A 14,076-nucleotide genomic window follows, 5' to 3' on the forward strand; every position below is an offset into this window, starting at 1 on the left:
TTACATTTTTGTATTATTTTTTGACAGAATTTGTGTAACTCATTAGAGGGCCAATCGTATTGTTATGTATGTATGGCTAAACGCCAAAAAAAAAAAGAATTATTATTCTTTTTCTTCCAGCGTCTAACATTTGCTGCGCCAAAGTTATATGAAAGGGAGGAAAGATCATTCCTTTGTGAGATGCCCTCATGGGTAAAGGTACATTCCCCATTGTTTCCTGTTTCCCTCCTCTATTTCCCAATAGGGTTCTCGCTACTGTAGTCCACTACCTGTCAGAACTTTTCATTATATATTTTTTTTTGGCGTTTTGTAGTGATGCACTGTCGCGAGACGTTTTTGTGTTACTTTTGATATTTCCATTTTGCATCAATTTTTAGAAAATTACACGCTCGAAAATTGAGAAGACGACAAATACGAAAATAAATAGAGAAAAAGAATTCATGGATTGGCATACCTTTTTAACTTACTCGCTTTTTCGTTATTGAGTAACAACTTAAAGGAGGGATTCAATAATCTATACATCTATACATTTTCTACTCATTTATATATATTATTTCGAATTGGTTCAACCAGCTTTTTCCATCTTCTTTACTCATTGATTTTTATTCAACGATCGACCTTGCTTTTTGGCATTACCCTTACATCACCACCACCACCCGGACCAGTGTCATTGCCACATCATCCATTTTTTCGAATATTCGCCAATTAGTTTGATCCACTTGCCTCATCCAAAGTATTTTTCGTTGTACGTTTTATGATAAATTCAAAGATATAAAAAACTTTCCCACTTTTACATTCGTTTACACTCACAATTTTTTGGAATCAGCAACAACAATCGCTTTGCTTTCATTGTCAGATTTCATCCCACATTACGATTTGCATATACATCATTTCATTGATAAACCCTTAATCTTTTCATTTTGCATTGATACATATATAGACCATTATGTCGACCTCACAAGACCAACAACAACAACAACAACAACAACAACAACATGCACAGCAACATCACCATAGACCAAAGTATGGGCCGCCGCAGCATATCAAACCTCGTCAATACCATGCCCTGCTTGAGCTTTTGGAATCGCAAGCTAATAAAAAACTAACCAATGAGTACTCCACTGAACTTGTTCAAACTATGTCTCATTTAGAATCAGTGTCTTCGGTCAACCCAGCAATGATTGATTTGCAACCAGAAATTCAATGGTTTATGCGTCCATTTTTGTTGGATTTCTTGATTGAATTGCACTCGTCATTCAGATTACAACCACAAACACTATTTCTTTGCTTAAACATCATTGATCGTTATTGTGCTAAAAGAATTGTTTTCAAGCGTCATTATCAATTGGTAGGTTGCACTGCATTGTGGATTGCTGGAAAGTACGAAGATAAAAAATCACGAGTTCCTACGTTGAAGGAGTTAACCATCATGTGTCGTAACGCCTACGACGAAGAGATGTTTGTGCAAATGGAAATGCATATTCTTAGTACTTTGGAATGGTCTATTGGTCATCCAACATTGGAGGATTGTTTACAATTGAGCATCAAACATTCGAGTATTATCAGTCCTAGCATAACACCACCAAAGTACAATCTACAAACTAGGCACGCAGCTAATGGTAATGGTGCTAACGACCAAGTTCTAAAATCAGCCTCCGCTAGTACATTGAGCGCTGTTACTGTTGTGGGGAGATTCTTGTGTGAATTGTCATTGTATGATAAATTCTTTTTACTGGTTCCAACAAGTTTAGTTGCATACACTGCCAATTTGTTGGCTTGCTCAATGTTACAGATTCCCAACGCATCGATCAGTTTGAAAGAGTTGTTGGAAAATGTCTTAATTGAACCAAAGAGGAAACAATACCTTCAAGCCAAATTGCAAAATAGATTGAAAAGGAAACAGGAGCGTCAATTGCGCAGGCAACAGCAGCAGCAACAACAACAACAACTGATCAAGACCAAATTTCAAAACGTTGGTGCTGCTCCTAAATTTCCATTGAGACAAAAGTTGAATACCCTTTATTCAAACAATAATGATAGCAACTACAGTCATCAAACAAACATTTATAGACATTCAAGTATAGCCGACGATATTGATTTGGATTATGAAGAAAATGACCAAGAAAATATTGATACTGATACTGATACTGATAGGGATGCTGATATCGACCACGATGCATTGGACGACGAAGAGCCCGTGTTTAATGACACCAATGATACCACATTTGATAATGAGGAACACGATGAAATTGAAAATAAATCACCAGAGATTCATGGAGCATTTCTCAATGGATTAGATGAATCAACCCTATTAACGATAAAAAAGATTGCTCTTTTGTTGATTATCCAATTGAACAAAGTGACTGAGGTATTGACTAAAAAATATGAAGCTGTTGGGGTTATCCACGTGTTAAAAAAATTCCATGAAAAGAATTCATTCTTGATCCAATCGATTTATGAAAATAAGGATAAGATCATTGCTACTTGCGACTCGGCCACGGCCACGATTGACTCTCGGTTTATTCAAACTATCGAAATATTGTTGCAGTTTCCCCAATTGAGTGACCCCACATTGGACTCTGATTCCGAATCTGATTCTGAAGACGACGAAGAGGAATATTGTGTCAACCCATACTCATCATACAAGGCTTATGAATCCGACGATTATTTTAGTGTCAGGGGAAGTGGCGCTGGTCATTTACGTACACCCAAATCACCTCATCCATTTTTTGGACCATCAACATTGGGATTTGACTCCAATGTGATTGCTCCACCAGTGACTCCACCATCAGCAACTTCGCAGTACTCGGTGTTTTCCAACAAGAGATCAGGTGGAAGTCAAACTAATAGTGTTACTTCTAATTGTAACACTCCCACCCATTTCCCCGTGTCGTCATTTGCATCAACTTCGGGAATGCAACAGTCACAACAACAATCACAACAACAAGCAGTGATGATGGGCCTGCTGCTGCTGCTGCTGCTGTTACAGCTCTGTAGAACCAAGTCTAAAATTAGGAAGAAACGTGCCATGATGCAGTCATCAGCTGGTAATGGTCCATCGGTTATGATTCCACCAATTTTGCCCACGGTTACAACAGGGCACGAAACCAGGTCAGGAGATAAACTTTCTCCAATAAAACCTGTGGTTAGTAGTAGTAACGGCTTGAATACAAGCTCACCTTTGATGAATCAATACTTTTGATTTGGTCTTCTTGGTTGTACTTGGTTGCTTATGAATTTAATGATTCAGTTCTTACTATATAAATATGTGTATATACATGTATAATTCACAAACATTCTTTGTACGAAATGTATGTAGGTGTTTTGGCTCTAACTATTTTAATGTCAGCTCAATTAAAGTGGCTGCAAAAATGATACCCTATTGAAGGTACATAAAAAGCTTAGCAATTTATGACTTGTTCTTCAGCACAGCTTATGCTTACCGTCTCTATACGTTGCTCTTTTACTGTGAAAGAAGTCTATTTGTCTTCTGCAATAAAACTATTTACTCAACTCACATGCCTTTTTGAGAATATATCCTCAAATTGTTGCAAAAAAAAAATCAAAATTGGTAGAACCAATGATTAATGACGCGTCTTTTCGTGAAACACATATTATCAGACCAGTATGGAAAAAAGTCATTCCAACTCAGGAACAAACGAAAGCAGTTACAGTATGGTGTTTCTTTGTTTATATACCCATCACGGTGATTAAGCCAAGCTAATATGTTAAACTTTGATCTACACACCTTTCCCGATTGGGTTAAAAAAAAAAAGAAAAAGAATAAACTGTTTTGAGAATAAGTCATGCTCAGCAACTAGAAGGGCCTGTTACAACAAATCTCTACCCTGACGCTTGAAGGAGCTTCCATGAGGTAGTGAACGTTATTCCACCCCACCCCACTCGTTCAAGAGTCTTCCGTTCAATCAATCCTTCGTTTGCATATAAAAAGACGCACACATTTCCTAAAATGGATACAATGTAAACATCGTATTTATATACAGGAGCGCAGCTACCGACTGCTTTCTTAACCGTTGAAGTAAACACCAAACAAAGAATAGGAATGTCAAATGGTAAAGATAACTGAGGAACCATAGACTAACATAAACTAACCATTACACATTCTTTATTATACAGAAATACCACTTGATACCCATTCCTATACTATCGTGTACCAACCCCCCCCTCCCCCCAGAGTTTGTCAGAAATTTCCGCCAGTCAATAATAACCTTTACTACCAAGCCTTTACTATACCTTTTTTTTTCATGTCCAAGTCCGATGGTGATGCCACACTCAAAAATTGGGTTTGGGTACCCAGTGAGAAGGATTTATTCACAAAGGCTTATATAACAGATTATCTTGAGAATGGGAAATGTAAGGTGTCGGTTGTTTCGCTAGATAATGTCAACCATGTTGAGTCAACCATGGAAATTGAACAATCAAAGTTGGAGAATTGCAATCCAGCCAAGTTCAACAAATGCGAGGATATGGCCGAGTTGACACATTTGAATGAACCCTCTGTTGTTTACAATTTGTACTTGCGATATATGGATGATTTGATTTACACCTATTCTGGGTTGTTTTTGGTGGCCATCAACCCTTACAAGCTGTTGCCTATTTATGATGAGCCAATGGTACGAAAATTTCGTAATCAGCCTACAAATAAAGAATCACCGCATATATTTGCCATTGCTGAAGCTACGTATCGTAATTTATTGAGCAATAAGCGAGATCAAAGTATATTGGTCACGGGAGAATCAGGGGCTGGCAAAACTGAAAATACAAAGAAAATTATTCAATATCTTTCATGTATTACTACACTAACGCCGAAAAATGGCATTGCATCTCACACGGACAACATCGACGACAAGATCCTTCAAGCTAATCCAATCTTAGAGAGTTTTGGTAATGCAAAGACAATAAAGAACAACAATTCATCAAGGTTTGGAAAATTTATCCAAATCTACTTTGATTCTGCCGGGGACTTGGCCGGTGCTAATATTGATTACTATTTGTTGGAAAAGTCAAGAGTAGTTCATCAAGCTGATCAGGAGAGAAATTATCACATCTTTTACCATTTTATTAAAGGATACGAAAACTTGTCAGGTCTTGGGTTGAACAAGGACGTATCTACATATAAATATTTGAATGGTGGGGTGACAAATATACCCAAAGTTGATGATTTCAAAGAGTTCAATCTACTTGTGGAGGCATTCAAAATTGTTGGATTTTCATCACAAGAAATGCAATTTATCTTCCAAGTGTTGGCTATTATCTTACACTTGGGTAATTTGAAATTCACTTCATGGAAAACTGAGCAAGCCAGTTTCACTAAAGACTCGCCAATTGAAAAGATTGCTGAACTTTTAGCAGTAGACGCTTCGAAGTTAAAAGAGAGTTTCTTAAAACCCAAAGTTAAAGCTGGTAGAGAATTTGTCACCAAATCAAAAAAGGCAGGAGAAGTTAAATTCACAATTGATGCTTTGGCCAAATACTTGTATGAACGGTTGTTTCAGTTCATTATCAAGAAAATAAATTCAAACTTGAACAACGACGAAGTTAATCTGGGAAATCTTTGTATCGGAGTGTTAGATATCGCCGGGTTTGAAATTTTTGAGGTCAATTCATTTGAGCAATTGTGTATCAATTACACTAATGAAAAGCTTCAACAGTTTTTCAACCACCACTCATTTATTTTAGAACAAAGCGAATATCTACGAGAGAATATTCAATGGGAGTTTATCGACTTTGGTAAAGACTTACAACCAACAATCGATTTAATCGAAACACGTAATCCCATGGGAGTTATGAAATTACTAGATGAAGAGTGCATGATGCCAAAATCTTCAGACAAGATGTTTATGGAGAAGCTAAGCTCCAACTTTGCTGGAAAGAATAAAAAATTTGCCGAGAACAAGTTGAAAAATGGATTCATTATTCAACATTATGCCGGAGAGGTTGAGTACAATGTCGACAATTGGTTACAGAAAAACAAAGATCCGGTCAGTGATAATATCTTGCAATTGCTTTCAACGGAGTCCAAAAATGCGTCACTTCGTGAGTTGATCAACGACGAGACTACTCAACAGCAACAACAAATGCTGCCGCTGAAAACTCAAAATGGTTCCAAAATGATGCAAACTGTTTCTCAAAAGCACAAGGGGCAGCTAAAAGACTTAATGGATCGCTTGGAAACAACCGAGCCTCATTTTGTTAGATGTATATTACCCAACTTGGACAAGAGGGCAAAGAAATTCGACAAGAATCTTGTGCTTAACCAATTGAGGTGCAATGGTGTTTTGGAAGGTATAAGAATTACTCGTGCTGGATATCCGAACAAATTAACGTTTGATGAGTTTATCCAACGGTACTCAATCATTAGTGATGATGTTCAATTGACAAAAAATACCAAGACCAACTGTGAACTTATATTAAAGCTGTCACGGTTGGACCCTGACGTCTACAAAATCGGACTCACCAAAATTTTTTTCAAGAATGGAATACTAGCAAACTTAGAGACTATGAGAGATATGGCGTTAAAAACAATCTTTACCGATTTGCAGAAACGTATCCGAGGAAATTTGACCAGGGCCAATATGCGTCAACAGATTAAGGAACTACAATCATCGCAGCTCATAGCCAAGACTATGACTCAAGTTCATGAAGCAAGATCGAATAATCCGTGGATGGCGTTGTTTTATCAAATCAAGCCATTACTTGAGGATTCAGTGAAGGTTATGGACATGACTGAGGTGCAAAATAACTTGAAGGATGTTACTGTCAAGTTGAAGGATTCCGAAAGGTTGAATAAAGGGTTGGAAAATGATAACATCAAGATGCGTGACTCTTTAAAGACATTGGAGGATGAAATTATTGCCAACAACGACATCATCAAGGAGAAAGACATTCAACTACAAAAGCTACAACTGGAACGCAAAGCTTCCAAAAAGAGAATTGAGGAGTTGGAGGTCACTATTCGAGAATTGAAAGAAACAAATCGTGTCTTGTCCGATGATCTGAAAAAATTGAGCAATCGTTTGAAAGAATTGCATGACGACTACGAGGTGAGATCAAAGGAGTTGGCTCTGAGGCAGTCCGAACACAATTCTGCACAAGGCGAGTTGACAAGGTTGAGAGTGCAACTTGAAAAAATTGAATTGGAAAGGTCCCAACACGCGTCTATGGTCGACGAGTTGGAGAGTAAGCATGAGAAGCAATTTTCAGAATGGGAAACCAAAAACAAGGAGCTACAGAGTGAGGTTGAAAAGTTACGACAGGAAGCTTCTGCGCACGAGTTGCAAGTAAGAGAGTTGACAGAAAAAGCATCAGTTCATGAGAAACTCAAAGCTGTTGGCGATACATACAAACAAGAAATTGCCGCATTAAAGTCAACCGTGCTGAATTTAGAGACAAAATGTGCTACGCAAAAGAAAGACATTGAAGAATTGAAAGCTCACTTGAGTAAAGATGAATTGAAAAAGTCCAAGTATGAAGAGAAAATTGAAGAGGCAAAGGAGAAGGTGCTGGCCTTGAAATCACGCGTTGAAAAGAAATCAAATGAGATAGAGCAATACCAGAAAGAGGTGAATTCATTAAAGACGCAGTTATCTAAAGCACAACGTGATTTGGAGTCTCTGAAACTGGTAGAGCTTAAACTATCACAGATCAAAGTTAATGAAGAGCGCAACTTGAAAGAAATTGAATTGATGCAATCAAATTTGTCCAAATCAACCTCTGATCACAAACAATTGAGCGACGAGTATGCCAAACTCAAACTCGAGCTCCAGCAAACCCAGAAAGCTAGAGATGAGTATAGTTCAATGATTACTGACTTGAATGCCAAGTTACAGAGACTTGAGCAAGACTACAAATCTATTGAACTGGAGAAGGAGAATCAACCACCCAGTCGTCAGATGATGGAAGAATTTACCCATATCAAATTGAAGTTGAATGAACAGAATGCAGCGCTAAGAAAAGAAAAGTTTGAAAATAAAAAGTTGACAGAGGAGTTAGGCTTAATCAAGGAACGGATTATGAATGGTTCATTGATGAGTAGTGACTTGACACCCAAGAGAAGGTCACTAGCAATTGGTGAACGTGTCAATGGTAGTGTTGATGCACTAAACAAAGAAATCAATGATTTAAAATTGAGGTTGCAACAGGAGCAGAGTAACTACCAACGTGCAGAGAATTATGCCATTGAATTACAAAAAAAATTAAACAAGGTGCAATCGAGCCGTGGTTTGAATAGCTCCACTGATTATGAAAAGAAGTTTAAAGAATCTCAAGGACGCGTGGCTCGTCTCGAGAAACAAATTGAAGGCTTCATTTCCAACGAGCCGACTAGTAACGAAAGCTCTCCAAGTAATGGTAGAACTGTGTCCAGAAGTGAAAGCATGGGTGGTCAACTTGCGTTCAGGGGTGTCAATCCTGAGTTTGTACAAATATATCAAGATATCAACAAAACGTTGAAATCCACACGTGAGGAATTGGGTACATCCAAATCGGAGATTTTACGGTTAAAGGCTTTACTTCGCGAGTCGGAGGAGGAATTGTACCAAGTGAAGCAAGAGAAATTCAAGAGCTCAATGAAGGATTTCGAAGAGGAAATTGCCCATTTAAAGGTAAAGTATGACAACGTCTCCATAAGAAATCAAGATTTAATTCAAGGTTTGGAGTTGTACAAAAAACGTTCAGATGAGTATTTCAAGAAATTGGAATTGGCGGAGTCAGCTGTTACTATATCCAAACGTCAAGAAGAGCTGGCAAAGAAAGAAGTGGACGACTTGAGAAGTCAGTTGAGGTTGTCAAAGGAAGAGGCAAGAACATCACAGATTATGCTTAGAGATTGCAACTTGAAAATTGACAAATTGGAGCAAACGATTCATAGTAACACGCTTGTTATGGAGGAAAATAAGAAACAAATAAAGCAATTGGAGGACAAATTGTCATACCATGTCAAGAACTACGAGAATAGAGAGACGACGGAGAAGTTGCGCGAGGATTTGCGAAATTTGCACAAAGATTTAAACTTCAAGACTCAAACAGAAACCACCTTGGTGAAGGAGAATAAACAAATACAATTGGACCTTGAAGAGGCGATTTTGATTAGGAAAAATACTGAAAAGGAAATGGAGGAAATGCTGTTGAGAGAAGAGAAATTGGAAGCAAAGATTGTCAGCTTGACTGATTCACTGAGACAGCTTGAGAATGATAAGATATTAAATGAAAGAAAAATCGTCTCCTTCTCCAAACAAATTTCTGGACTAAAAGAGTTAGTTTCTGAAATCACTCAAGAAAAGGAAAGATTGATTGAGGAAAAAGAGCAACTACAGGACGAATTATTTAAAGTCAATCTCAACTTGGAAAATCAAACTGTGGCCTTAGATCAGAGCAAATCAGAAGTCGCATTCCTTAAAACCCATTTGGAGAATCAACGTCAAGATGCAGAAGCAGTACGGTCAGAATTAAATCAATCGAGAATGTCATCCACTTCAGATTATCGTGACCAGCAAAAAATTAGAAATGAATTGTTGGTTGCCAATGAAGAGAATTACTCTTTGAAGAAAGCCAATGATGAATTGAGTGCCAAAGTGCATAAATTGGAGGAGAAGTTGTACAGCAATGATCAAATCAAGTTTTTGGAATCTCGCGCAGACTCGTTACAATCAGCTTTAGATACCTCACTACAAGAAAAGCATGAGTCGGACAAGACGATTAAAACATTAGAAAGAAAGATCAAACAGTTGGAAACTAGAGTTGAGCACGAATCGCAATTGAGCAAGCGGTACAACGATGAAAATTTTGACTATCAAAACAAAATCAATCATTATAAAGTTGCAGTTGATTCGTTAGATCAGGAAAATATTGAAAAGGACTTACAATTGAAAACATACGAAGAACAAAATAACCAATTGAAGGAGTCAATGTTGATGTTGCAAAAGGAAAACTTGGAATTGAAGGAAAGATTACACTTGCCGTGAAAACAGTAGAAATAAACTTAACACATTATAGAGTAACAAACACATATTTTGTAGAATGGCACTGTTGTCATTTATGTACAAGTTAGTCGTCTAAAACCATGAAGTTTTCTTCTTCCGTGAGAAATCCCTTGGTTCAGGAATTTCCGGAGTGGAAAATTTTCCTAAACCATATTTACGAAGAATGTATTCAACATCACCAAATGCTTCTCTATCACCTTGCATTACGACCGAAGGGACACCCGAACTTGTTCCTGTTGTAACAACATTTCCAGTCAAGACTTTTTCAGCAACGTTTTGCAAATCCCTAGGCGTTAACGCTTTAATTTTTTCTACCATTTCATCAATTGATGTCACTTTACCTTGACATTGAACCTGTCTTCCTAAATCTTCCAATTTGGCCAATCGACTTTCAACATTCATCAAGATCGAACTCGTCAATTGGTTCTTGGCTCTCTTCACTTCTTGTTCACTCAATCCGCCTGATTTGGTATCAACGTTTAAAAGTTTGGCCAACTCATGACTAATGATTTGTGACGACACGTGGGCTGCTTCAGGGACAAGACTCAATGTGATTCCAAAGATTCCTGAATCTAAATACGAATGATTAAAACACATGCAGTTCTCAACAAATGGATACTTGTTCAACACTTTGGTGTAAAGTCTAGAAAACATACCTTTACCTGGTCCACCAGCGGAGAATGAGGACCCACCACCTAATAGTTTCTGCAAAGTCGCAAGAGAATACAAATCGTCATGTAATAAACCCGTTGTTTCGAATCCAATTTGCATATGGTACAATTCGGGTTGATTTGCGTAAAGTGGAGGTTGATGAGGCAATGCAATTTCACCACCAGTGTAATGAGCAGGTGTAAGGTTTGTTTTTTCACCAGTCGATACCCAATCTCCAAAGTTGGACTCCACCAATTTGAGGGCGTGATCATGCGAAACACCAACCATTGCAATAATGATATTTTGAGGTTGGAAGAACCTCTTATGATAATCAAGAATATCGGACTTTTGCACCAACGGTATACGTTCCTTAGGGATAAACAATGGGAGACCCAATGTGTTTTGTTTATATGCAACACTATGTAACTCTTCAGGCAATAATAGCTCATGCTTGTACTGCAACTCTTGTACTTCGTAGTCTGCAGTTTGTAAAGTCTCCAAGAACTCCTGATCAGTGATGCGAGGACTTCTTACAGTTTGAGCAATAGCTTCCATCATCTGATCAACATCTTTATTGAAAACACTGGCTTGGAAAATCATTGATTCTCGTTGTGCTGAGCTCATATAATTGCCACCTAGTTTCAGTAGATTCTCCATCATTTGCAATCCACTGTACTTTTCAGTTGATTTCCATGCTAATCGATCATGGATATGGGAAAGACCGGGATTTTTTGGGTCTTCATAACGTGATCCAGCATCGACGTATCCTCCAAGTGCACTGAAATGCCCTGGTGTGGAATCTGTAACTAGTCTTAGTCCATTGGCGAGGGTTGTCATTTCTATATTTGGGTTAGTCTGGATGGTAGCAGACGCATAGAACCGTTTCAAAGCAGCAGCTGCGCTATATCTAGGTAATTTTGACCTCGATATCATTGTGTGACTATATACAAATGGACCAGGGAATATGAAGGAATGAAGCTTATTCGGTTCATCTATCACCGATTAGTAAAAAAAAGCGGCAGATGAAGAAATTTTGAATCTGGAAGCGCAAACAATTTACATACAGGAATAGTCGTTTTTTTTTTTTTGTTCTACAAATCTAACAAGTTATCCATATTAGAATGCAACTGGGAAGGTGTCGGTGAATTGATCTCCAGTGATGATGGTCGCAGTTCTTTTGTATCAAACAAATCAATCAATTCGTTCCCTGAAGTTGCTGGTGTAGCATTAGCATTGGCTTTTTCGACGGAAAAGAAGTTATGCGATAACTTTGGGGCCGATGCAAGGGTCAGAGGGGGTGGCGACGACGTCAGATAACAATCTGATGTGGCTGCAGTAAACTCGGTAAATTCGTCGTCAGAACCATCTTCTTCGTTGGTGCCTATGCTATGCCCATTGGCTCTGGATCCGCTAGGCTTGGAGTTACCTGATTTCTGTGGCGATCGTTTCAACTCCAATGACTCTAATTCGTCCACGTTAAATAATGGTATATTCATCTCTTGGTTTCTTGGACTTTTCGGACGCCAAGAGTCACTCATGGATGGTGAATTTCGTTGCTCTTCGGGCTCCTCAGACGCAAATGTCGCGGAATGATCAAGGTTAAAGTCGACAATCGATTGACTATCAGATTTATCCTCAGCATCAAACATGGTTGTCTTATCTACTCGTTTCTTTGAACCATTACTGCTAGAAAACAATGACTGCATCCCAAATAAAGTTGTACGTTTACTCTTTGAAGACTTAGGAGTGTTTTTTGAAGTGGTGCTATTGGCAGGGGTGACATTCTCATCATCAGTGTTTGGTGGCACTGTACTACCCCCAAGTCCAAACAAGGTTTCAAAAAAGTTCAGCTTCTTTGTACCTACCTGATCTTGATCTTGATCTTGCCTTATGGACTTTTCATACTCCTCTTCCTTCAATTTAAGTCTCTGTAAATAAATTTCATGGTCTTTTCTTTTCCGCTCATTTATCTGCTTCATCATTTGTTCACTATGGTGGTCTCGTATCTTTTGTATTCTTGCGTGAATGAATTTATTGGCTTCAATTTCAATACTTTTCGACAATTTATTGTTTACTTTCTCAGTTGATAAACGCAAATGCAATTCACTTTGCAAAGTTGAGAACTTTGCATCGGTTTCAACTGGTTTGTCTTCAGCTGGAGCACTAGGTTTGTGCGATTGTGATGATGGCTTTCCCTCCGTGCTTTTCCGCAGTTGCAATTGCCTCTTTTTCTCTTGAATGTACGAATCACTGGATGACCAAACGAAAAGCTTATTAGCCCGACCTGTCGTCAGTACTGACTTTGTCAATTTGAAATTATCTCGATCACTGACTGAACTCATGCCTGAATTTTGTGCTATCCAACTATCAAGTATTATTTGTTGTACTGATTCTATATTTGAGTTTCGCCATCGCAATACCTGTTTCTTATCCGTTTCTTCAACTTCCTTGATAAACTGAGGGGAATATCTTTGAAAGGAGGCATATAGCTTGTTTCCCTTTTCTGACTTTTGCAAAATAATTTCTGGGTATAGTCGTAGGTTAGGTTCTGGTTTTGTGGGGTCTGGCAATGTCACCTCTTCGAATAGGGTATCTAGTAGATTGGGAACATCAACCTGACTAGTTTGATCAGGCGCCATTATGATGTCTCAAAAAGGAAGAGAATAAGGCCCAGATGTGGTTTGTAAAAGCCTCTTGATGAATAAAACTCGGCGATAATTTTTTGTATTGCGAATGGAGAAAGTATCTCGAAATCATCTCTGAGAGCATCTACTAAACGAAGATCCAAAAGCATAAAGGAAGTTGATGAAGCTATAACCTCATTTGAAAATGCCACATTCACAAATAGTTTCTTTCCCTCAGTTCCCAAACCATAAAGTTTTCATAACATTATACAAAAATGTGTCACAAGGAACCATCAGAACCATAAAACACGAACTAATGCAAGCTAATCCTAACTACGACTACTGCTTCTTAAACACAAAATACATAATTTCATTAGAACAGCTTCAAAACTCAATCCATAAATCAATACTCAACAAAGCCAACAATTCAATGCAAGCTAAAACCTTGAATACGGAGATTTTGTTGAACTTATCACCCGTGAACGTCATTTCCGATGCTATAAAGAGATTTGGGATACTGGATGATTGTGCAAACACCATAATTGTCAAGGTAATTTCGCCTGATGATGATGCTTCCCAGATTGCGAAAAACCTAGACGATATTGTTGACGGGGACAATGTAGAAACGAAAGATGAGGTCTTGTTGGATCTAGTTGATGTATCTAAGTTTAAAAAGGTCTACAAGTTGAACGATGCAGTCATTGCACCTGAGGCAAACCTTCAAGCACAATTGACTAGATTAGCCATTGGTGCGTGTCTCTTGCGTGGATATTAATATAGAATAGTGTACATAAATGTGT

At 38.1% G+C, this 14,076-nt stretch overlaps 5 protein-coding genes across 5 annotated transcripts; 3 read left to right on the plus strand and 2 right to left on the minus strand. All coding sequences in view use genetic code 12, as the record gives it.

Annotated features, from left to right (window-relative positions):
* Window positions 1–946: 946 nt before the first annotated feature.
* On the plus strand, window positions 947–3,202 carry CCN1 (Ccn1p; the record flags this gene model as incomplete). Its single annotated transcript, XM_036807746.1, has 1 exon — window positions 947–3,202. The coding sequence occupies one exon, from the start codon at window positions 947–949 to the stop codon at window positions 3,200–3,202; it is 2,256 nt and encodes a 751-aa protein (XP_036664552.1).
* A 1,063-nt stretch (window positions 3,203–4,265) lies between these two features.
* Window positions 4,266–9,983, plus strand: MYO1 (myosin 1; the record flags this gene model as incomplete). The annotated part of the gene is made up of 1 exon (XM_036807747.1): window positions 4,266–9,983. One exon carries the CDS (start codon window positions 4,266–4,268, stop codon window positions 9,981–9,983), a length of 5,718 nt encoding a protein of 1,905 aa, XP_036664553.1.
* Window positions 9,984–10,073: 90 nt separating this feature from the next.
* MAS2 (mitochondrial-processing protease subunit alpha) lies at window positions 10,074–11,585 on the minus strand (the record flags this gene model as incomplete). The annotated part of the gene is made up of 1 exon (XM_036807748.1): window positions 10,074–11,585. The coding sequence occupies one exon, from the start codon at window positions 11,583–11,585 to the stop codon at window positions 10,074–10,076; it is 1,512 nt and encodes a 503-aa protein (XP_036664554.1).
* Window positions 11,586–11,743: 158 nt separating this feature from the next.
* Window positions 11,744–13,291, minus strand: CPAR2_303690 (uncharacterized protein; the record flags this gene model as incomplete). Its single annotated transcript, XM_036807749.1, has 1 exon — window positions 11,744–13,291. The coding sequence occupies one exon, from the start codon at window positions 13,289–13,291 to the stop codon at window positions 11,744–11,746; it is 1,548 nt and encodes a 515-aa protein (XP_036664555.1).
* A 190-nt stretch (window positions 13,292–13,481) lies between these two features.
* On the plus strand, window positions 13,482–14,051 carry CPAR2_303700 (uncharacterized protein; the record flags this gene model as incomplete). The annotated part of the gene is made up of 1 exon (XM_036807750.1): window positions 13,482–14,051. One exon carries the CDS (start codon window positions 13,482–13,484, stop codon window positions 14,049–14,051), a length of 570 nt encoding a protein of 189 aa, XP_036664556.1.
* Between the last annotated feature and the right edge of the window lie 25 nt (window positions 14,052–14,076).

The sequence above is a fragment of the Candida parapsilosis genome, contig 005806, assembly GCF_000182765.1.
Source record: "Candida parapsilosis strain CDC317 annotated contig 005806".
Taxonomy (NCBI): Eukaryota; Fungi; Ascomycota; class Pichiomycetes; order Serinales; family Debaryomycetaceae; genus Lodderomyces; species Lodderomyces parapsilosis.